The sequence below is a fragment of the Musca vetustissima genome, unplaced genomic scaffold (assembly GCF_032173495.1).
Source record: "Musca vetustissima isolate MV318-11 ecotype Yass unplaced genomic scaffold, APGP_CSIRO_Mvet_v1 utg38201, whole genome shotgun sequence".
Classification (NCBI taxonomy): Eukaryota; Metazoa; Arthropoda; class Insecta; order Diptera; family Muscidae; genus Musca; species Musca vetustissima.
In genome coordinates, this window is record NW_026880223.1 from 107088 (window position 1) to 132465 (window position 25378).

The 25378-nt window shown below is 36.6% G+C and overlaps 1 protein-coding gene across 1 annotated transcript in view; it reads right to left on the minus strand.

Moving 5' to 3' along the window:
• Window positions 1–1741: 1741 nt before the first annotated feature.
• Window positions 1742–25378, minus strand: part of LOC133325697 (uncharacterized) — a 140138-nt gene continuing 116501 nt past the window's right edge. The window contains exons 4-5 of the mRNA XM_061534421.1: window positions 2167–2510; window positions 1742–2092 (exon numbers count right to left, since the gene is read on the minus strand). Of these exons, the coding sequence (XP_061390405.1) occupies window positions 1742–2092; window positions 2167–2510 (695 nt within the window). The remainder of the gene's footprint in view (window positions 2093–2166; window positions 2511–25378) is intronic.

Below are 25378 nucleotides of genomic sequence, written 5' to 3' on the forward strand. Positions count from 1 at the left end.
ATATTTGAGCAATATGAAAATCTGAACCTATTTTCAGGTTCGTCATAATTCTAGACTTAATTTTGTACGCCATGCCAAATATCGTTAAAATCGAAAGATATATAGGGACTTTGTTGGCCCATTTTGCTTAAATCGGACGAAAATATATATGGGAACTATACCAAAATCTGACCAGAGATTTCTCGAGACTTAGCACACACCATTCCAGGCTTAAATTTGTACGACATCCCAAAATTTGTGCAAATCGAAATATATATAGGGACTTTGGTGCACCATTTACATAAAATCGGACGAAAATATATATATCAGAATCGATTTTCACGAAACTTAGCACACATCATTCTGGATCTACTTCAGTACCATATGCAAAATTTCGTACAAATCAAAAGATATATAGGGACTTTGGTGCACGAAACTTAGCACACATCATTCTTGACCTAATTCAGTACCCTATGCCAAATTGCGCGCAAATCGAAGAATATATAGGGACTTTGATGCACTATTTACATTAAATCGGACGAAAATACATATGGGAGCTATATCTAAATCTTAACCGATTTTCAGGAAATTTAAAACACATCCTTCTACACTTAATTTAGAACGAAATGCCAAATTTCGTGCAAATCGAAAGATATATAGGGACTTTCGTGCACCATTTACATTAAATCGGACGAAAATATATATGGGAGCTATACCTAAATCTGACCAGATTTTCTCGAAACTTAGCACACATCATTGCAGGCTTAATTCAGTACGACATGCCAAATTTCGTGAAATTCGAAATATATATAGGGACTTTGGTGCACCATTTACATAAAATCGGACAAAATTATATATGGAAGCTATATCTAAATCTGAACCGATTTTCACGAAACTTAGCACACATCGTTCTGGATCTAATTCAGTACGACATGCCAAATTTTGTGCAAATCAAAAGATATATAGGGACTTTGGTGCACCATTTACATAAAATCGGACAAAATTATATATGGGAGCTATATCTAAATCTGAACCGATTTTCACATTATTCTGGACCTAATTCAGTACGCTATACCAAATTTCGTGCAAATCGAAAGATATATAGGGACTTTAGTGCCTATATCGGACGAAAATATATGTGGGACCTATATCTAAATCTGCACCGATTTTCACCTATTTCAATAGGGTTCGTCCTTGAGTCAAATAAGTGACATGTGCCAAATTTCATCCAAATCGGATCATAAATGCGACCTGTACTTTGTTTACAATTTAACATCTACAGACGGACGGACATGCATAAATCGACTTAAAAAATGATTCTATGCATAATCTCAAATAGGAACCATGTGTCTATCTCGTTTCCTTTTGCCTGTTACAAACATATGCACAAAGACATAAAAAATTCCTGAAGCTGGGAAATAATTTTTCATAAAACATTCTAGGGAATTTCAAAGAAAAATTTTAATTCTAGAGATTGTGAATAAACGTGAAATATACACAAAAGAAATTTACAAAAATTATTAGCCAACAATAGCACGTCTTTTTCAAAATTTTTCATATTCTGAATTCAAAACTTTCTCTTTTCAAAAATATTTTTGTTTGATTTAAAAATAGTTTTCGGTTTTTTTATTACAAATCATAATTTAGATCTTCTTTGAAATTGACTTCTTCATTTTTTTAAAAATACATATATAAATGTGTATGTGTGTGTGTGTTGGTGTTGGACATTTTATACCACATCTTCACACACATACTCTTCGTTTCATACATAATCAGAGGGCACCGTTGCTGTGCTGGTCTCATTGATGGCTGCCAAACGGGGAATTCTTCGTTGTGAGGCCATACCCTCACCATTGCTACCCAGGGTGCCGGCTAAAAAGGTGCCTGTTCCCGCGGCCGTCGAAGAAGAACTTACAGCTGTGGACCCGCCACCACTGCCATCCCAGTTTGGCAAGGGTTGATTCATAACTGTGAGGCCAACAATTTCATAGGCACGTTCATTGCCGGCACCACCCGGTACCCCGGTTACCGAGAGATCAGAATAGTAAGCACTGCTGGGGGCCGAGGATACCACAATGGGCAAATCATGATCCTGTTGATGGAAGGTGTATTTCTGTAACCAAAAAAAAAGAGAAATAATTAACAAAAAAAAAAAAAAAAAAAATGTTAAAGAAAAATTTTACTTACATCTCCACACTGGCTATAGCCGGTATTCTGATATGAGGGATTATTGGAGCGCACTGATTCCCTATCCAATTCAGCATACAAAGCCTCACTAACACCCACCGGACTATAGGCATCATCCATGTGGGTATAATGATTCTCAGCCGGTGATGAGGAGGGTGGCCCAATTTGATCGGGTCCCTCCGATGAACGTCGGCTGCCACCCAACCAGGTCCAGACACCCGAATTGCTGGTGGGTCTTCGTATGCTATCGGCTGAGTGCTTGGCCGAAAGGGACCCACGGCCGTTTGTACCGCCACCACTGCCGCTGCCACGATTGTTGCGACACCACCAGGGCTGGGGTCGACCTGCAAGAACAGAAAAACACCAACAACTTTATAAATAAATATCAACCTATTTTCAGTTTCTTTTCTTTTTTGTGGAGAATTTCAGTTATTCAGGTTTTATGTTTTTCAATATTTCATGCTCGTGGCTGTGTCATAAATCTTTGGTTATTTGATCACCTGGTCCAGGCAGGCATTATTGTTTTTTTTTTGTTTTTGTCGTTTTGTCCACTGCTTGTCGTTTCGCTTGTTCGTTCACTACTCGTTGGCCTTTGCTCGGTTCCGATAAAGCGTAAATTAAGTATCTGTCAATTCGTTAAATGCAACAGTTTTGTTATTTTTGTCTTTGTTTCACATACACGAGCAGTAAAGGCGCTCACAAGGCGGCGTATGGATTTTTTTGATATATTTTTTTAGTTGCCTGCCCTCTTATCGTTTTTACACCAAGCATGTGGGTTTGCCCAAAAGTGCTCTAACATTGCAAAAAACCTACAGTAACAGTAAAGAGAGGTGTAAAACCTCCATAAAAGTTGTCACCTTTGCCAAAAAAATAAAAAAAACAAAAGTAAGGAAAGTTCAAAGGTGGGGCCGACTATGTGATACCCTTCACCATATAAAAGATAATCCAAAGATTTTTATTGTAAGGTACAGTTATATATATAAGATCGATATAAACCAAATATAACATACGTCCTTCTCTAATAATTTTTGTGGTATATATTTAGGGCACCTTTTACATTAAATCGAAAGAATATATATGGGATTTACATATAAAAAATTTCGTACAAATCGAAAGAAATATAGGGGCCTTGGTGCACCATTCACATAAAATCGGAAAGAAAATATATAAATGGGAGCTATAACCTGAACCGATTTTCACGAAACTTAGCACACATCATTCCAGGCTCAATTCAGTACTCTTTGCCAAATTTCGTTTAAATCGAAAGAAATATAGGGGCTTTTGTGCACCATTTAAATAAAATCGGAAGAAAATATATAAATGGGAGCTATATCAAAATCTGAACCGATTTTCACAAAACTTAGCACACATCATTCCGGACTCAATTCAGTACGCTATACCAAATTTCGTGCAAATAAAAAGAAATATAGGTGCTTTGAAGCACCGTTTACATAAAATCGGACGATAATATATATGGGAGCTATATCTAAATGTGAACCGATTTTCACTACACTTAGCACACATCATTCTAGACTCAATTCAGTACGGTATACCGTATTGCCTTGATGCACATAAAATCGGAAGAAAATATGTATGGGTGATATATCTAAATCTGAACCGATTTTCACAAAACATGGCATCCATCTATCTAGACTCAATTCAGAACGCTATGCCGAATTTCGTGTAAATAGAAAGAAATATAGGTTGCACTAAAGCACCCATATAAATCTGAACCGATTTAAAATATCAACCTCCCATTATTTACGTTTTTTGGAAGATTTTATTTGCCTTGCAATATAGGTCCTTTTTTATTTTATAGAGATCCCGCTTAATATTCGGAATATTGAAGTTTTCAATCTATTTTTCCGACATGAATCTGTATTTATACCCTACACAACTATGTTGTCAGGGTATTATAGCTTTGTACAGCCCCAAGAGTTTGTAACGCCGCGAAAAATTGGTGCTAGACCCACCTTTAAGTATACCGATCGCTATATCTCGACTAACTAGTCGATCTAGACATGTGTGTCCGTCCGTCCGCGTGTCAATTATACTTTGTAAACACGACACAGGCCACAGTTATGGGCCAAATTTTGCATCTCAGATGGGTTCGGGCCTATTGTTTTAGATAAAGTTTGGTTAATATTTTTAGGGGATGAAATGACAAAATACTTAATTTTTGTCGGGGTTTCTGGTCGCTCCAGAGGTCGCAATTATGGCCCAAATATCGCGAAATTTCACATGGAGAAGGGGATAGGGCCAAAGAATAAGCATGCCTGGTTTGATGAAGATCGGTCAATATTTAGCGGGTCAAATTGACCCTGACAAAATTTGTATTCTATGGCGTATATATTTACTCCTGAAGGACATAGTCCCGATAAGTTCATAGTATATCCAAGAGGAGTGGTTCGCATTTAAATTGATATGTACTCAGATTTAAATATTTACAGGTGTCTACGTATTCCGATATTGTTTATTAACCCATGGGGTAATGGGGCTGAAATATAACGCTGATCGCTTTGAAAATGTTCATGAGGTTACAGTTATTTTCAAGGACAACACCTATAATTTTCGGTGATGATCAGATAAAAATTTTGATGTGAAGTGCATCGAAAACTTATTTTTTTTTGAGTCGATCTATAGGCCACAGTTATAAGCCGAACATCACAACACAACCCACGTTGAATAGAATCTGGACAAGTAATTAGAAGAGATGTACTGAATATAAGTAATAGTCGGAAAATATGTCAGTGCAAGGAAGATGTGTTGTTGACCTCTAATCGGGCAAGAGGGTGAAACTTTCACGAAATATTGCCCATGCTCGGAATAAAAATCCGCAGAAAGTTAGAGTTCCGTGGTGGTTGCGTAGGGTATCGTATGGTTGGCCATGTCCGTCTATACTGCTCCGCTCATTGCTTTTAATTTAATTTTCTCAAAGAACAAACATTGTACGGTACGCAATTTGCAACCATATAAGCCAACAAATTTAAGGTTAATGGTCTGCGCCTGTAATTTATTTGTATCTCTTCATAAAAAAATTTAATTATGAGTCCGTGTTTCGACATGTGGTCCCCTCAACCAGTTTCGGTAGGTTGAAGGTCAAAAACCACATTTTCCAAACTGAGTCTATAATTTGGTACTTCGCTTTCTCGGAGAATAAAAAAAAAACGTTCTGTTGACAAAAAATTGGGAGGGTTTGAAATCATGTTGGAGGGGACATAAATTTCAACCCGCTAAAACTTAAAGACGTTTATATGTTTTTGAAATTCATCTATTCTGTCATATTTGTTTTTTTTATTTCCAATTACAATACAAAAATTGCAAAATAATTAAGCGCAAGTAGAGATATTTATTTAATTAAATGCATATCGCCAGCGACATACAATAACCTGACATTATTCATTAGGAAACGTATGTCGATTGTTGGCTGCCGACTACTACTATACCCCAGGTCGTGGCGCTGGCACTGGTGGTGGTATTGTAACAACCACTCAGCGTTACCCCCACTGGTAATTGATATTGTTATGTGCCGAGTAGACATTTACATGATCTCTCGTTAGAGTCTCATTACTCGTGGTTGTTGTTGTTTTTTTTCTTTTGGTTCATTGATATTTATTAACAAATTCCCGCAGGTGTTGAACTAAAAACATTCAGTCAGTCAGGTAGGTTGACAGTCACAATAACATTGATGAGAATCGACTGATGACAATCGGGGAATGACATTTTGTATTAGAGTTGATGGTATATGTATGTGACTTTGATTTGCATAATATTTGGCACGATATACATGTAAATGTATGTGTGTTAAATAATCTCTGCCTATTGGTAAATGGGTATCAAGGGAGATTTTTTGGCTAATGGCATAAATGGAAGAAACAATTGGTTACGACATTTTATTTTTCAACGGAGTTTGAAGGAATCTAAAATTTATATACAAATAAGGGGTCGTAACATTACATTGATTTACATTGGCGTTATTCTCTATGCAAACCCAAGATTTTTGCCACAGGCTTTGATTTTGAGTTTTTTTTAGATTTCGGGAATAGAAGAAATCTCTGTCTAAAATTTAAAAAATATTTAATTACTCATTTTAATATCTAAAAAAAATTTATATTTTAATATCAAATAAAATATACTTGTACTAAACTGAAAATGTTTTAAGCCTTCTGAATCATTTTCTAAATGGCGCCCAAAATCATAGTTGAATTAAAGGGTCCAATTTAAAATATGGCTCAGATATAGATCTTAATCTCAAGTAAAAACATATGTTTATTTTTCAAATTACAAAATTCCGGTTTGAAATTTTTGATGTGAAGTTCAGGAATTCGAATATGCGGGAGGACTATTAAATATTCAAAAACCTATACAAAGATGTTGATCACCCTCCAAAATGCCGGGATAACAAAATACAGCTCCATCGGTGGGAAAATGCGAATTAAACCAATAAAATACCAAACCAGTGAGCGGAGCAGAATAGTCGGACGGGATCGACCACGGTACTCTAACTTTCTGCGGATTTTTATTCCTAGCCTGTGCAATATTTCGTGATATTGCTATTATGATATTACTAATATTCAGTACAGCTCTTCTAATTACTTGTCCAGCTTCCCTTCACCGTGGGTTGTGTTGTGATGTTCGGCTTTCAATTGTGGCTTCAAATCGACTCGAAAAAACACAAAAAATAAGTTTTCGGTCCACTTCATCCCAATATTATTATTATATGATCATCACCGAAAATTATAGGCGTTGTCCTTGACCATAACTGGAACCTCATAGAAATTTTCAAAGTGATCAGCCCTTCAGTGTGGTAAGGGGTTACTAAATAATATCTGAATTCGCAAGCATCTGTAAATATTTAAGTGTTACTCCCACATCCGAGTACATACGACAATATAATTGTAATTGGTATCAATTTAAAGGTCACTTCCTCTTGGAAGTGTCAACATCTCGGATCGATGTCCTTCAGGGGTAAATATATACGCTATATAATACAAATGTTGTAATTTTTTTTACATAAAAAAGATCGATGATAAAGATCAGATCAGAGTACATTTGACCCGACCGATCTTTATCAAAACAGACATGCTTATTCTTTGGCTCGATCCCTTTCTCCATGTAAAAATTCGCGATGTTTGGGCCATATTTGCGGCCCCTGGAGCTACCAGAAAATCAGACAAAATTAAAGTTTTTGGTCCAGTTCATCCCATAAATCTTAACCGATCTTTACCAAAAACAATAGGGGCCATTGGCCAGAACCCATTCTCCATGCAAAATTTCGTGAAGATTGGTCCATAACTGTGATCTGTATGGTGTTTACAAATTATAATGGACAGACGGACGGATGGACACACATATCTAGATCGACTTAGTTAGTCGAGATATGACGATCGGTATACTTAGAGGGTATAGGATCAATATTTCGCGGCGTTACAAACTCTTGGGGTTGTACAAAGCTATAATACCCTGACAACATAGTTGTGTAGGGTATAAAAATTGTCGGAACTATCATACTCGTATATGAGAAAAACATGGTCCTATGCAAAAAACTGTTTACGCCTTCCTTCCAAGAACCCGGAATGAAAAATTACAGCCACCTCTGTAGGAAAATGCGACTAAAATATTTAAAATACCGAACATAGGACACGACCTCTATATGGGAAATCAACCAATAACGACAATTTTCTGCAAGGAACCCGGAATGCCTATTTACAGCCACTTTGATTGAGAAATGCTGCAAAGAAACTCAAAATACAAAAAATAGACCTTTATAGAAAAAATTCTGCAAGGATATTTTAGTAATGTTTGGTAGGATAATTTGACTCTCAATGACCACCTAAAATATGAAATATCAATTACTTATGAAAAAATCGTGACTAAAGTTCTTATGGGTCATATGGGTGTTAACCCGTAACATGGATAAATAAATATAATTTATGGTAGGGAAATTTCCTACCCAACAAGAATCCAAAAATACCACCCTCGTATAGGGGCTACCATAAAAAACGAAACAAAGTAGATAACATTTACTAGAAGGATTTTTTACCCAATGAGATCCCTAAATGCACAAATTGTAGCCAATTCGGTTGAACATTTACTTCAAAATGCTAAATATTGGGGGATATATATAAAAAATTCGACCAATATATCCCATTTCCAATACTAAACAATCTAGGAGTAGTAGCAATGAATGTGCAAAATTTCAAAGCTCTCTCATAAATATTGTGAACTCTGTACTGATTTCAATATACAGACCAACAGATATGGATACATATCTAATTTTCCACTCTGCAAGAACCCGGAATAGTCACATCGATTGGAAAATTTGACTAATACCTTCAAAATACCCAAAATGAACCGGGCCTTCTCATCAATATATTTTTTTGACGCTTCGGTTAATATTTCGAGGTGTTGCAAACGGAATGAGAACTTTAGTATGCTCAACACCTTATGAGGTAAAAAAACTCCAGGCCTTGAAAACGAACCTATTTTCAAAAATCCACACTTCCATTTTTTTCTTAAATTTATTTACATCTTTATGTCTAATATGATCATTTACAAAAAAATATATATATTAAATTTTTACGCTAAAATATTTTTTTCAATCCCTAAATGCACAAATTGTAGCCAATTCGGTTGAACATTTACTTCAAAATGCTAAATATTGGGGGATATATATAAAAAATTCGACCAATATATCCCATTTCCAATACTAAACAATCTAGGAGTAGTAGCAATGAATGTGCAAAATTTCAAAGATCTCTCATAAATATTGTGAACTCTGTACTGATTTCAATATACAGACCAACAGATATGGATACATATCTAATTTTCCACTCTGCAAGAACCCGGAATAGTCACATCGATTGGAAAATTTGACTAATACCTTCAAAATACCCAAAATGAACCGGGCCTTCTCATCAATATATTTTTTTGACGCTTCGGTTAATATTTCGAGGTGTTGCAAACGGAATGAGAACTTTAGTATGCTCAACACCTTATGAGGTAAAAAAACTCCAGGCCTTGAAAACGAACCTATTTTCAAAAATCCACACTTCCATTTTTTTCTTAAATTTATTTACATCTTTATGTCTAATATGATCATTTACAAAAAAATATATATATTAAATTTTTACGCTAAAATATTTTTTTCAATCCCAATTTAAATTAATACACCAAATTGTCCATCCAATTCCCGCATTTATTGTCATGGTTTTCCACCAACAACAAAATGCTCCTAACCAGGACTTTTTCACCGTAATCAGATTATGAAATTGATACAATACCATACATATTCAACACACACACACATATATACATAAATACATACATGTGTAAATACATTCAAACAATATTGAACACTTAATAGCCGGGAATGGGGATAACTGTTCAACTGGCAATTACATTAGCGTAACAAATCCTCCAAATGGAATTGTGAACAATTTTCACATAGTTTTGTTCTCCGAGCCCCCTCTCTCTCCCCCTTCTCTTCGTTTTGGGGTTTTTAATCTCTAGCCAGGCACAGTCAGACAGTTGTTTCCCATTTCTGTTATCCAGAAATGGTAAACGAAGAACGAAGGATTTTTTTGGTGGGGTTTTTGCATAAATTTCTGGCCATGGAATTACCCCCACCCCCCGCAATAGATAGTCGATGCAACAAATATGATGGCAGGAGAAATCCATGTGAAGTTGCACAGCATACCATATCTAGGCACCAGCTGGTGAAATTAAGCGCCCCCTTTCCCTTTTTCCTCCAGTGAGCCAATGGAAATTCATTGAAAATCATTTGATATTCATTGTTCAGATGCGCCGCGGACAATTGCAGTCGGAGCATCCGCAGCATGGTAAGCAATAAAAATTGCAAATTGAATGAACATTAAAATGAACGACAACAATAACAACAGCAAAAAAGAAGCTCTGGGAATGAAAAAAAAACTTTTTTTGAGAAATTACACAACAACAATGGAGGAACAAAAAGGAAAAGAATACTAACTAAATCCATGCCTAAAGAAGATCCTTGAAAAAATATTTTAAAAAAATCCATGCCCAAAGAAGATCCTTGAAAAAATATTTTAAAACCAGTGAGCGGAGCAGTATAGTCGGACGGGGCCGACCATATGATACCCTACACAACTTCCACGAAAATTTAACTTTGTGTGGTTCTATATTCTGATCTTGGGCAATATTTTCACTCTATTGACCTTCAACGTGCGTTATGTTCTTATGTTCAGCTTTCAATTGTGGCCTATAGATCGACTCGAAAAACACAAAAAATTAAGTTTTCGGTCAACTTCATCCCAGTATTATTATTTGATCATCACCGAAAATTATAGGCGTTGTCCTTGACCATAACTGGAACCTCATGGAACATTTCAAAGCGATCAGCGCTATAATCCGCCCTCTAATGTGATAATGGGTTACTAAATAATATATGAATACGTAAACACCTGAAAATATTTAAGTGTAACTCCCACATCCGAGTACATAGGACAATATAATTGGTATCAATTTAAAGGTCAACCACTCCACTCACATATGTAATCAACATCTCGGGTCTCGGGTCGGTGTTCTTCAGGGGTAAATATATAAGCTATAGAATACAAATTTTGTCATTTTTCACACAAAAGTCATGGTCCATTTGACCCACTTAATATTGACCGATCTTTATCAAAACAGGCATGCATATTCTTTGGCCCAATCCCCTTCTCCATGCAAAAATTCGCGAAGTTTGGGCCATAAATGCCGCCTCTGGAGCGACCAGAAAAACCGATAAAAATAAAGTTTTTGGTCCATTTCATCCCCTAAATATTAACCGATCTTTCCCAAAAACAATAGGGGTCTTAATTGGCCAGAACCCATCCTACATGCAAAATTTCGTGAAAATTGGTCCATAACTGTGGCCCGTATCGTGTTTACAAATTATAATGGACAGACGGACGGACACACATGTCTAGATCGACTCAGCTAGTCGAGATATGACGATCGGTATACTTAAAGGTGGGTCTAGGACCAATATTTCGCGGCGTTACAAACATTTGGGGCTGCACAAAGCTATAATACCCTGACAACATAGTTGTGTAGGGTATAAAAATCCATGCCTAAAGAAGATCCTTGAAAAAATATTTTAAAAAAATCCACGCCTATGGAAGCTCCTTAAAAAAATATTTTAATAAAAATCCACGCCTGTGGAAGCTCCTTGAAAAAAAATATTTAAAAAAATCCATGCCTAAAGAAGATCTTTGAAAAAATATTTTAAAAAAATCCATGCCTAAAGAAGATCCCTGAAAAAATATTTTAAAAAAATCCATGCCTAAAGAAGATCCTTGAAAAAATATTTAAAAAAATCCATGCCTAAAGAAGATCCATGAAAAAATATTTAAAAAAATCCACGCCTATGGAAGCTGCTTGAAAAAAATATTTAAAAAAATCCACGCCTATGGAAGCTCCTTGAAAAAAAAAATATTTTAAAAAAATCCATGCCTAAAGAAGATCCTTGAAAAAATATTTAAAAAAAATCCACGCCTATGGAAGCTCCTTGAAAAAAATTTAACCAATGAGCGGAGCAGTATAGTTTGATGGGGCCGGCCATACGATGTCCTACACAACTACCACGGAATTCTAACTTTCTGCGGATGTTTATTCCGAGCCTGGGCAATAGTTCATGATATTTGCAACCTCTTGTCCGATTAGAGGTCAACATCACCTCTTCCTTACACTGACATATATTCCGAATATTACTAATATTCAGTACAGCAGTTCTTTTTACTTGTCCAGATTCCCTTCACCGTGAGTTTTGTTGTGATGTTCGGCTTATAATTGTGTTTTCGGTCCACTTCGTCCCAAAATTGTTATCTGATCATCGCCGAAAATTATAGGCGTTGTCCTTGACCATACCTGGAACCTCATGGAAAATTTTAAAGCGATCAGCGCTATATTTTCGCCCTATAGTGTGATAATGGGTTACTAAATAATATATGAATACTTAAACACCTGTAAGTGTAACTCACACATCCGAGTACATACGACAATATAATTGGTAGCAATTTGGAGGTCAACCACTACTCTTGGATATACTGTCAACTTCTCGGGTCGATGTCCTTCAGGGGTAAATATATACGCTGTAGTATACAAATTTTGTAGTTTTTCACACAAAAGTCAGGATCCATTTGACCCACTAAATATTGACCGATCTATATCAAAACAGGAATGCTTATTCTTTGGCCCGATTCCCTTCTCCATGTAAAAATTGGCGATGTTTGGGCCATAATTGCGGCTTCTGGAGCGATCAGAAAATCAGACAAAAATAAAGTTTTTGGTAAATATTAATCGATCTTTACCAAAAACAATAGGGGTCTTCATTGGCCAGAATCTATCCTACATGCAAAATATCGTGAAGATTGGTCCATGACTGTGGCCTGTATCGTGTTTACAAATTATAATGGACAGACGGACGGACGGACGGACGGACGGACTTACCGATACACATGTCTAGATCGACTCAGCTAGTCGAGATATGACGATCGGTATACTTAAAGGTGGGTCTAGGACGAATATTTCGCGGTGTTACAAACTCTTGAGGCTGCACAAAGCTATAATACCCTGACAACATAGTTGTGTAGGGTATAAAAATCCAAGCCTATGGAAGCTCCTTGAAAATTTATTTTAAAAAGTCCACGCTTTGTTGTTCTCTTGAAAAATTATTTTTAAAAAGTCCACAACTTGTTTGTCTCTTGAAAAAATATTTACAATAATCCACGCTTGTGGATGAGAGTTTTGAATCCACATGATAACTTCGATATCATTTGCAAGAGCTCCCGTGACAATGACGGTAGCCTGCAAATGCAATTCTCTTTACAGCATCATCGAAAAAAACTAAAAACCTATTAGTAAATGGCAACAATTTAATTAAATTACCCATGGAGGCCCATGCGGATGTGGTTGCAAACATTTAGCATGATGCACTTTGCACAAACTGCGAACTGTATTCAATGCGACATTCATACACAAAGTCAAACATTTATAAACACAATAGGTTTAAGGTATTAAAAAAAATCAAACTTAGTCTCTGAATTGTTTGAGGCCAATTTGTTGTTGTTGTTGTCCCGTACTCCGCGAGATCGTTCGCTATTTGTGGATATTTGGAACTGTGAATGGCATAGGCCTCGTAGTCGTCTTCATCATCAGCCGTAGAATTTCTTCAGTTGCGAAACATAGAAACATTTCCATGTTTGAGTTGCAATGTTTGTTTGTTGTCGATTTACGATGACGACGAACATTTTGCATGGGCACTGTGGTTTTGACAATATGGTTGGATGGAAATCCACAACTTGAAGGAATATTTTTAAAAATTCTTTTAAAAAATCCACTCCTTGAAAAATATTTTTAAAAAATCCAAGGTTGAAATATATTTTTAACCAGTGAGCGGAGCAGTATAGTCGGACGGTGCCGACCATATGAAAACCTACACAAATTCCACGAAAATCTTACTTTGAGTGGTTCTATATTCTGAGCTTTCTCGATATTTTCGCCCTTTTGACCGACAAGAGGTCAACAAATATTACTAATATTCAGTACAGCCCTTCTAAGTACTTGTCCATATTCCATTCACCATGGGTTGTGTTGTGATGTTCGGCTTTCAATTGTGACCTATAGTTCGACTCGAAAAATCACATAAAATAAGGTTTTGGCCCACTTCATTCCAAAATTATTATCTGATCATCACCGAAAAATATAGGTGTTGTCCTTGACCAAAACTGGAACCTCATGGACAATTTTAAAGCGACCAGCGCTATACTTTTGCCCTCTGGTGTAGTAATGGGTTACTAAATAATGTATGAATACGTAATCACTCGTAAATATTTAAGTGTAACTTCCACATCCGAGTACATACAACTATATAATTGATATCAATTTAAAGGTCAACCACTCCTCTTCTCGGGTCTATGCCCTTTTTCATTTTTCACACCAAAGTCAGGGTCCATTTGACCCGCTAATGCATTTTTTGATAAAGATCGGTCAATATGATCTTTATAAAAAATGCATGCTTATTCCTTGGCCCGATCCCCTTCTCCATGTAAAAATTCGCGATGAGACCACAAAAACAGACGAAAATAAAGTTTTTAGTCCATTTCATCCCCGATCTTTACCAAAAACAATAAGGGTCTTTATTGGCCAGAACCCATCCTACATGCAAAATTTCGTGATGATTGGTCCTTAACTGTGGCATGTATCGTGTTTACAAATTATAATGGACAGACGGACGGACTCACATGTCTAGATCGACTCAGCTAATCGAGATATGACGATCGGTATACTTGAAGGTGGGTCTGGGACCAATATTTCGCGGCGTTACAAACTTTTGGGACTGTACAAAGCTATAATACCCTGACAACATAGATGTGTAGGGTATCAAAATTCTTTAAAAAAATTCAAGCCTTGAAAAAAAGTTAAGTCAAGTTAAGGAAATTCTTCTTAACACTATTTAGCCAAATATTTAAGAATATATATATTTTTTGAAGTCAAAACCACTGTAAAAATAACATGCCGCCTTTAAATTTTCCCTGTGTATTTCCCAATTTCTTTTGTAGGCATTTATTTTATTTTTAATTTTTTCCTTTTTGCAGCTCCAAAGACACAATGCCGTCGTTTGGCATATCATTTAATTTTCCAACTCTCTTAATTTCCTTTGTACCTAACATCTAGGAGATGGGATTATTGGAGGCCAACAAATGCTATTTTCAGTGCAGCGAAGTTAGAGCCACATGGCTGGATGGATGGTGGAGGTATGATATTCTCCACATTTATTTCTGCAAGAAACTTTTTTTGTGTGCCGGGAAAATATTGCCAAAATAAACAACAAACATACATACGTAGCTTGAAAATGAGAAAATAAAATGGAAAAACAAACAAAAAACCGCAACTGCAATGCCAGCAACAACAACAACGGCAAGAACAATAATTGTGAAACTAAAAACTCAACTGAAAATGCATTATAATTTTTGCCTTAATGAAAATATTCATTTAATTCGCATTTTGCTGTAGTTGTGCCAGCTCCTTCGTGTCGATTGGCTTGGTGGTGCTGCTGCTGTTATTGTTGTTGTCGTTTTTTTTTCATAAAACAAGGTCTATGCGATTTCCAGACCTTCCCCACAAAACTCCAGTCGCACTCATTCAGTTTTTCCTCATCTGAAGTGCGGATAGGGTTGCTATGGCACTTGCCATGAATACCACGTTGTTGTATTTTCGTTGGGTCTGGTCCATATGTTGTTTTTGTTGTTGGGTTGTACACATGTATATGTTCGTACAGTTGTTGTTTTTCTCAAGTACATTTAAATTTAACGGTAATCAAATTTAACGGTTCATTCAAACGATAATTAAATCTTTGTGAATTCCATGGTTTTGCGAATTTAGATGGGGTGGTGGGCGAGAGGTTTTTCATTTTACACCGAGTGGTGCAGGGAGTGTTTTTACAACTATGAAAACATACTTTGTGTATGGCAAATAGTAGATCTCTGAGGATAATTTTATATGTGCCATTAATGAGATCGGGATGTTTTTAAAGTGCTTTGTCATTAATTAATTACAGGGAGTGTTACAAATGTGGATTTTTATAAATACTAATATTTTCTAATATTTTTATACCCTACACAACTATGTTGTCTGGGTATTATAGCTTTGTGCAGCCCCAAGAGTTTGTAACGCCGCGAAATATTGGTCCTAGACCCACCTTTAAGTATACCGATCGTCATATCTCGATTAGCTGAGTCGATCTAGACATGTGTGTCCGTCTGTCTGTCCAATATAATTTGTAAACACGTGCAGGCCACAGTTATGGACCAATCTTCACGGAATTTTGCATGTATGATGAGTTCTGGCTGATGAAGACCCCTACTATTTTTGTTAAAGATCGGTCAATATTCGACGGATCCATGTTTTTTTTTAAATCAAAGAAAAAAATAAAAATTTGGCGGTTGCCAATGTTAACCATTTGATTTGTTCCAAATAGATTTTTTACATCAATTTTAGAATATGATATCTCTCTAATGGCCGCCTCTGGCGTTGATGACGTATTGTGCCCTTTTTGCTGCATTTTCCATCGTTTTTGCCAACATTTCGGCCGGAATAGCGGCTATTTCTTCAAGAATGTTGTTCTTCAGCTCTTCTACGGTCCTTGGCATGTTAACGTAAACCTTTGACTTCAAATATCCCCACGAGAAGAAGTCAGGCGGCGTCAAATCGGGCAAACGCGGTGGCCAGTCCAAATCACCACTTTTCGACATCAAACGGCCCGGAAACAAATTATTCAGAAAATCGATTGTTATGCGACTTGTGTGCGGTGGAGCGCCGTCTTCTTGAAACCAGAACTGCCTCATACGCTTTCCACGAATAATTGGCGTCACAAAATTGGTCATCATGTAGCGATAACGCTCCTGATTGATGGTAACAGCATGTTCATTTTCATTTTGGAAGAAAAACGACCCAATGACCGTTTTCGCACTAACGCCGCACCGAACTGTGCCTTTTTCGTCATGAAGAGCCACTTCTAGAATCTCCTGAGGATTTTCAGTGGCGTAAAAACGGCAATTTTGCTTATTTACGGTCCCATTCAATGTGAAATGGGCTTCATCGGACATGATAATTTTGTTCGAAAATTGCTCGTTATCTTCGGCCATTTCGATGACTCTTTGGGCCCATTCCAATCGACGAGGCTTGTCCGCAGGCAACATTCTTTGCGTCAATTGAATTTTGTACGGGAACAAATGCAAATCAATGCGAATAATCCGTTGTAAAGTGGACCGAGCCATGCCCAACTGCTGAGAACGGCGTTTTTGGGATGTTCTTGGGGACCTCTCAACACTGGCTCGTACGGCAGCGATATTCTCGGCCGATCGCCTTGGTCGACTTTTATATGGCCTCTTCGGATTAGAAAGAGCCTTACCAGTCGACAATTTTTCGTATAAACGCTTATTGGTGTTCTTAGAAGGCGCACTTCTCACATTTTTTAATGCACGTTGAGTTTTCACAATTGACTTCTTCTGTTGAATGTATGTTTTAACTATTTCGCGTGTATTGGTTCATGGTAAAAATCTGCTTGGACTGACGCTTCAAACGCGGTATGTCATTAAGCGATGTGACATCTCTGTCAAAAGTTATGGCGTTGCCAGATGGGTCCGTCGAATATGGGCAACCCTGTAATTAATTTTTGTTGGTTTTTCTGGTCGCTCCAGAGGCCGCAATTATGGTCCGAACATCGCGAAATTTTACATGGAGAAGGGGATCGGGCCAAAGAATAAGCATGTCTGCTTTGATAAAGATCGGTCATTATTTATAAGAAAAAGCATGTCTGCTTTGATAAAGATCGATCATTATTTAGCGAGTCAAATGGACCCTGACTTTTGTGTGAAAATTACAAAATTTGAATTCTATGGCTTACTCCTGAAGGATGTAGACATGATAAGTTTATAGTATATCCCAGAGGAGTGGTTAACCTTTAAATTGATATCAAATATATTGATGTATCTATTCGGATGTGGGAGTTACACTTAAATATTTACAGGTGCTTACGTATTCATATATTATTTAGTAACCCATTACCAAATTAGAGGGCGGAAATATAGCGCTGATCGCTTTGAAATTTTCCATGAAGTTCCAATTATGGTCAAGGACAACGCCTATAATTTTCGGTGATGATCAGAATAACATTTCGGGATGAAGTGGACGGAAAACTTAATTTCTTTGTGTGTTTTCCAGTCGAATATAAGCCGAACAACACAACTCAACCCACCGTGAAGGGAATCTGGACAAGTAAGTAGAAGGGCTGTACTGAATATCTCTAATATTCGGAACATGTAAGGAAGATGTGCTGTTGACCTCTAATCGGGAAAGTCGAGGCAATTATCACGAAATATTGCCCAGGCTCGAAAGAAACATCCGCAGAAAGTAAGTGTTCCGTAGTAGTTGTGTAGGGTATCGTATGGTCGGCCCCGTTCGACTATACTGCTCCGCTCACTGGTTCATTGTACAGATTTTTTGTTATTTTTCAAATTGTTATCTCCTAAAATATTTTCACCATTTGTCCCATTTCCAGCTAAGCTAGGATGATGACCTTTTCCAAACGCACCTTCTTAATGTTTGACCTCAAATCGAAATGTTGTAATTAGACATTTATGTGGTTCTTGTTGTTGACATTGCAAATCTTAATGCTTTCCAAATGGGAAACTTAAGAACACGCAAAATAAGTTAAAAAAAAAACAACAACGTTTGGCTTTTGGCATCTACATGCAGTTGTTGTAATTTTTTTTACAGTACTTCTCCAGTTGAATTGACTCGACAACGTTAATTGTTTTTTTTTCAGTTTCTTCTTCTCAATTTCTGTTAATGGCCGATTTATTTTTCATTGCATCGAACAAAGAAACCCCAAATATTTTCTTAAGGCGCCACTTTTTCGCCTACATTGAAGTCGATGCTTTTCTGGTGGCAAGTACTGTTTTTTTGGGGACCTCGAAAAAAACTCCCTATCCGAAAACACTCCCATTGATGTCGTTCCTGTTTTTTTTTGCTTTAGCAATTTTCGTGTGTTGAGATTTTTTTCAATGCTTTGCGTTTTTATGGTGGAATGAAGGAAATGTTCGCGGGTTTCGCTTCCATACCCGATGATGGAAAAAAAGTGCGAATCTCTCAGAGTCCGTGTGTCTGTGGTTTGTTGACAATTTAACGATTTGTAGCGGTAATAGTTGTTGTAACATTGTTGCACAACAAAATTTAAAGACAGGCGACAACAGGATGATATCAGCAGAGTTGCCACATTATCACAATTTTTCACATGAAAAAAGAATGCGTTGGTCTCCCAATAGACAACTAAGTTGGCTTCTTATAGAAGTCCACATTCTCTACTCAACGGAATACCAAATTATTTATTTAAAATTTTAAACAAAATCCGCCCCATTTTTTCCTTCCATAATGGCAACTTCCATTCATAGGTTGAAAAGAAGAGATCTCTTATTTCATGGTGTGTGTAATTTTATTGGCCATTTCCCCTACCTCCACCCTGCCTCCCTTGTTGAAATGATCGCTGCAATAAGCCCAAAAAAAAAAAAAACAAAAAAAAAAATCCTTCCCGTTTGCAATTCAACAACAATGAGATTTGTTGCCTCATTGCCTAATTTTTTGGTTGTGTGTCGGCGTATTTTTTGTTGAGGTTTCGCCTTTTTCCTCCAAATGCCTGCAAATTGTTGTTTTTTTTGTGGACATCATTAAGTGCTAATTGATCTTTTGGACAAACATTGGGGGAAAAAACAACTTCAACAAACAAATAAAAACGAAAAGGTTAACAAAACATTTGCTCCCTCCCATGATGGCGATGACAATCAGGAAAGTTTTAACAATTTTTGCGTGAGATGACAAGACATGTTGTTGTAGTTTTTTGTTTTGCGGAGAAATTAGGGTTTACTACGCCCAAGAAATACACAAAAGGAGAATGGAGGTGGATTTTTTTAAAAAAGTATGAATATTTTAAAAAATATTCCAGGACCATATACAGGCTTGGATTTGTTAAAAATATTTTTTAAGGATCAGGCGTGGATTTTTGAAAAATATGTTTTAAGTACCAAAATCCGCTCCTAAGATTTTTTCTGATTAGGATTTTTAAAAATATTTTTTGGGGACGTGGATTTTTATAGAAATAGTTTTTAAATACCGTGGTTTTTTATACCCTTCACCACACTGTGGTACAGGGTATTATGTCTTTGTGCATATGTTCCTTTTGAGAATATGCACAGAATCACTTTCTAAGTCGATTTAAGCATGTCCGTCCGTCCCTCTTTCTGTCTCTCCATGTTAAATTGTAAGCAAAATACATGTCGCATTTATGATCCGAATTGGATGAAATTTGGCACAGCTCATCTATTTGGCCCAAGGACGACCCCTATTGAAATTGGGAAAAATCGTTTCAGATTTAAATATAGCTCCCATATATATTTTCGCCCGATTTTATGTAAATGGTGCACCAAGGTCCCTATATATCCATCGATTTGGACGAAATTTGGCACAGCGTACTAAATTGGGTCTAGAATGATGTGTGTAAATTTTTTTGAAAATCGGTTCAGATTTAGATATAGCTCCCATATATATTTTCGTCCGATTTTATGTAAATGGTGCACCAAAGTCCCTATATATCCATCGATTTGGACGAAATTTGGCACAGCGTACTAAATTGGGTCTAGAATGATGTGTGTAATTTTTTTTGAAAATCGGTTCAGATTTAGATATAGCTCCCATATATATTTTCGACCGATTTAATGTAAATGGTTTACCAAAGTCCCTATATATCTTTCGATTTGCATGAAATTTGGCATAACGTACTAAATTGAGTCTAGAATGATTGACAAAAGTCCATATATATCTAGAATGATGTGTGTTAAATTTCTTAAAAATCGGTTCAGATTTAGATATAGCTCCCATATATATATTCGTCCGATTTTATGTAAATAGTGTACGAGAGCCCCTACATTTTCTTCGATTTGCCCGAAATTTGGCATAGCGTACTAAAGTAGGTCTAGAATAATGTGTGTTAAGTTTTGTGAAAATCGGTTCAGATTTAGATATAGCTCCCATATATGTTTTTAACCGATTTAATGTAAATGATTGACAAAAGTCCCTATATATCTTCCGAATTGCACGAAATTTGGCATGGAGTACTGGATTGAGTCTAGCATGATGTGTGTTAAATTTCTTGAAAATCGGTTCAGATTTATATATAGCTTCCATATCTATTTTCATCCGATGTTATATAAATGATGCACCAAACTTCTCATGTTTGTAATTTTGACATGAAATTTTGAACATCGCATAAAATTGAGCATAGAATGGCGTAAATGCGTTTTGTAGAAGGTCAGATATAGTCTATATATATTTCCGACCGATTTCGTGTTAATTGGGCTCCAAATATTCAATGGGTGCCCGATTGATATATGCTTTAAATGGATTTACATAATTTGTCCCTTTGTAGCAAACGAATGGCATGTTTCTAGATTGATCTAAGTGGGTTCACATTTAGCTAAAGGTCTGTTAAGATGCATCTGTTTAATATACCCATAGTGGTGAAGGGTAATATATAGTCGGCCCCGACCGACTTTACTACTTTCCTTACTAGTTAAAAAATATTTTTAAGGATCATAATGAGGCGTGGAATTTTATACCCTACACAACTATCTTGTCAGGGTATTAAAGCTTTGTGCAGCCCCAAGAGTTTGCAACGCCGCGAAATATTGGTCGTAGGCCCACCATTGAGTACACCGATTTCATATCTGGATACTGGGTACAGTTATGGGCCATTCTTCACGGAATTTTGCATGTAGGATGGGTTCTGCCCAATGAAGGTCCTATTGGTAAAGATCGGTTAATATTTAGGGGATGAAATGGACCAAATACTAATTTTTTGTCGTGTTTTCTGTTCACTCCAGAGGCCACAATTATGGCCCAAAAAATCGTGAGTTTTTACATGGAGACGGGGATCGGGCCAAAGAAAAAGCATGCCTGTTCGGTCAATATTTAGCGGGTAAAATGGAACCTGACGTTTGTGTGAAAAATTACAAAATTTTGTATTATATGGAGAATATATTTACTCCTGAAGAGACCATAAATAGGAGTGAATTTTTTACAAATATGGGACCATATTTAGGCGTGGTGCATTTTGCAGAACAACATTTTTTAGGACAAATATACTCGTGGATTCTTAAGAGGAAAAAATGTTCAAGGACCAAACACTAACCGCTTTATGAAAAATTATATTTATATATTTGTTTGCTTATCATTGAAAAAATTAAAAAATTCAAGCTTAAAGCTACAATGATCTTTTCAATTTCATTAAATCGAGATAATTAAGTTTTCTATTGAAATTTACCCCCCCATTCCAGAACTTTCACTTAATTAGACTGAAGGTCTCTTTTGGTTCACAATTAAAATTCTATTTTGCCTCATTTTTTCTCGTTTTGACTTTGGCAGCCATTCAGTCAGCCAGCCAGCCATAGTCGTGCATCTCGTTGCATTTGCAACAAAGCATATAGTTTTCATGGAATGAGAGTGTCTGGAGCTATGTCCGGATGCAGCAGCATTGCCGGGATGCCCTCTGTCTCCAAAAAAAGAAAAAAAAACAGCCTCGTAATGTGTAGTTAAAGTTCGAGCTTCATTTAACTTATGAATTGCAACATTTTCATTTTATTTCATGATTTGCAGCTTTTTGTCTGCCGTTTCTATATTTTTTGTGTATAGGAGTTCGTCAGGATGTTTAGTTGGGGCCCACTTAAAGTGTCCATGGCTAACATAACAAAATAGCATTTCCCCATGCAATATTTTGTCTCGCCTGTGAAACTCAAACAGAGCATGGACTATGATGGCTGCTGCCGCTGCTGAGGCTGGTCTGGTCTGGCCGGGCTTGGTTTGGTGCGGCTGGGATAGATGGATGCTTCCATGGTTGAGTGCTGAATAGCTGCATGACAGCATACTGTATGTGCCAACAAGTGTAAAATTAGTCAAAAATGTTTTGTCAGTCTCCACGCTTTTGAAAAATAAGTGGCTAAAGGCCAGCCTCATGAAATAGAAAAAGAAATCATCAGAGGAAAAAACGAAACGAAAATCAAATTTAAAATAATTTTCCTAAACCGAACGAAGGTAAAGGAAGGGTGGCGAAGTATTAAAGGGAGTCTCACTCTTTTGCAAAACTAGACACAGCTACAATCTTGCCACATATCTTGTGGCAAGTGTACGGAGGTGTATAACATATTTCAGACAGTCATTCCATTTCATTCATTGGCTGTATGAGACAACCCACATGTGTTGTCAAGTTGCATGCATCATGTGGACATGCATGCTGCATATACGCCGCGGCAACCCCGTATGCCAGCCAGCCAGCCATGCAGATTAGCAGCAAACAACCAACTTGTTAAATTGAAAATTGCTGATATTTTTGTTTGGCGGATTTGAAGTTTTTGTTTTTTGGTTTTATTTCGGATTTTGTCTCCATTGACGTTGCAAAAGATTTCCTTCATTTAGGTTTTAGTTTCGACTGGTTATTTTTAAATGCAATTGAGAAGGCAGAAAAAATAAACAGAAAAACGACAAAACAAACGACAGAGACACAAAAAGTACGCCTGAAATCGCTTTATCGCCTTTAGAGCATCAATTAATTTTAAATGTTCGAACATAAGGCAACCAGGGGTAATGAAATCAGTGGGACATTTTAAATAATGATGATAATAAACGAGTCATGGAAAATTATTTTTGAAAAAATAAAAAAAAAAATCTAAGATTGTGTGTGATCCTTAAAATTGGAAAAATATTTTTTTTTTATAAAATCTAAGCCAAAGTCATGCCAAATAATTTATAGAATCCAAGCTCATGTGTGAACGATTGACTGTCTGTGGCCATTGAAAAAAAGTTAAAAAAATCCACACTTGTCTGAATTTCTTGTAAAAAATATAAAAATATAAAGTCGGGCTGGGCCGACTATATGATACCCTTCACCATCCATTTACACCCATTACACAAAAAACCGCAATCATTCTAGTCTCAATTGGATATGTTGTGCAAAATTTCATGTCAATCGAAGGAGCTTGGTGCACCATTTATCTAACATCGGACGCAAATGTGTATGGTAGCTATATCTAAATCTGAACCGCTTTCCACGAAACTTAGCACACACCATTCCAGACTTAATTCAATACGCGTGTGCATATCGAAAGATATTTTGGGTCTTTGGCTCATCATTTACCTTAAATTGGACGAAACTATATATGTGAGCTATATCTAAATCTGAACCGATTTTCACGAAACTTACCACTCATTATTCTACACTTAATTCAGTACGCTATACCAAATTTCGTGCAAATCGAAAGAAATGTAGAGGCTTTGGTACACCATTTACATAAAATCGGACGGATATATATATGGGAGCTATATCTTAATCTGAACCGATTTCCACGAAGCTTGGCAGACATGCCTCCGGATCCAATTCAGTACGCTGTGCCAAATTTTGTGCAAATCGAACAAAATATAGGGACTTTGGTGCACTATTTTCAATAATCGGAGCTATATCTAAATCTGAACCGATTTTCACGAAATTTAACACATATCTTTCCAGACTTAATTCAATACGCTGTGCCAAATTTCGTGCAAATCGAAAGATATATAGGGACTTTGGTGCACTATTTACAATAATCGGACGAAAATATATATGGGAGCTATATGTAAATCTGAACCGATTTCCACAAAACTAAGTACACACCATTCTACACTAAATTCAGTGCGCTATGTCAAATTTTGTGCAAATCAAAAGATATTTAGGAACTTTGGCGTACCATTTAGCTTAAATCGGACGAAAATTTATATATGAGCTATGTCTAAATCTAAACCGATTTCCACGAAACTTGGCAGACATGACTCCACATCCAATTCGGTACGCTGTGCCAAATTCCGTGCAGATCTAAAGAAATGTAGAGGCTTTGGTACATCATTTACATAAAATCGGACGAAAATATATATGGGAGCAATATCTAAATCTGAACCGATTTCCACGAAACTTGGCAGACATGACTCCAGATCCAATTCAGTAAGCTATACCAAATTTCGTGCAAATCAAAAGATATTTAGGAACTTTGGCTACCATTTACCTTAAATCGGATGAAAATGTAGATATGAGCTATATCTAAATCTGAACCGATTTTCACGAAACTTCACGTACGTCTTTCTAGACCTAATTCAGTACGCTACGCTGTGGTCCTTGTAAAATATATTTTAAAACCAGTGAGCGGAGCAGTATAGTCGGACGGGGCCGACCATACGATACCCTACACAACTACGACGGAGTTCTAACTTTCTAAGGAAGTTTATTCCGAGCCTGGATAATATTTCGTGACATTTGCACCCACTTGCCCGATTAGAGGTCAACAGCACATCTTCCATACACTGATATATTTTCAGAATATTACTAATATTCAGTACAGCCCTTCTTATTACTTGTCCAGATTGACTTTAGCGTTGGTTGTATGGTGATGACTTATAATTGTGGCCTATAGATCCATTCGAAAAATTGCAAAAAATTAAGTTTGCGGTCCACTTCATCACCGTGAATTAAATGCGCTGTCCCTGACCATAACTGTAACCCCACGGAAAATTTCAAATCGATCAGCGTAATATTTCCGCCCTCTAGTGTGGTAATGGG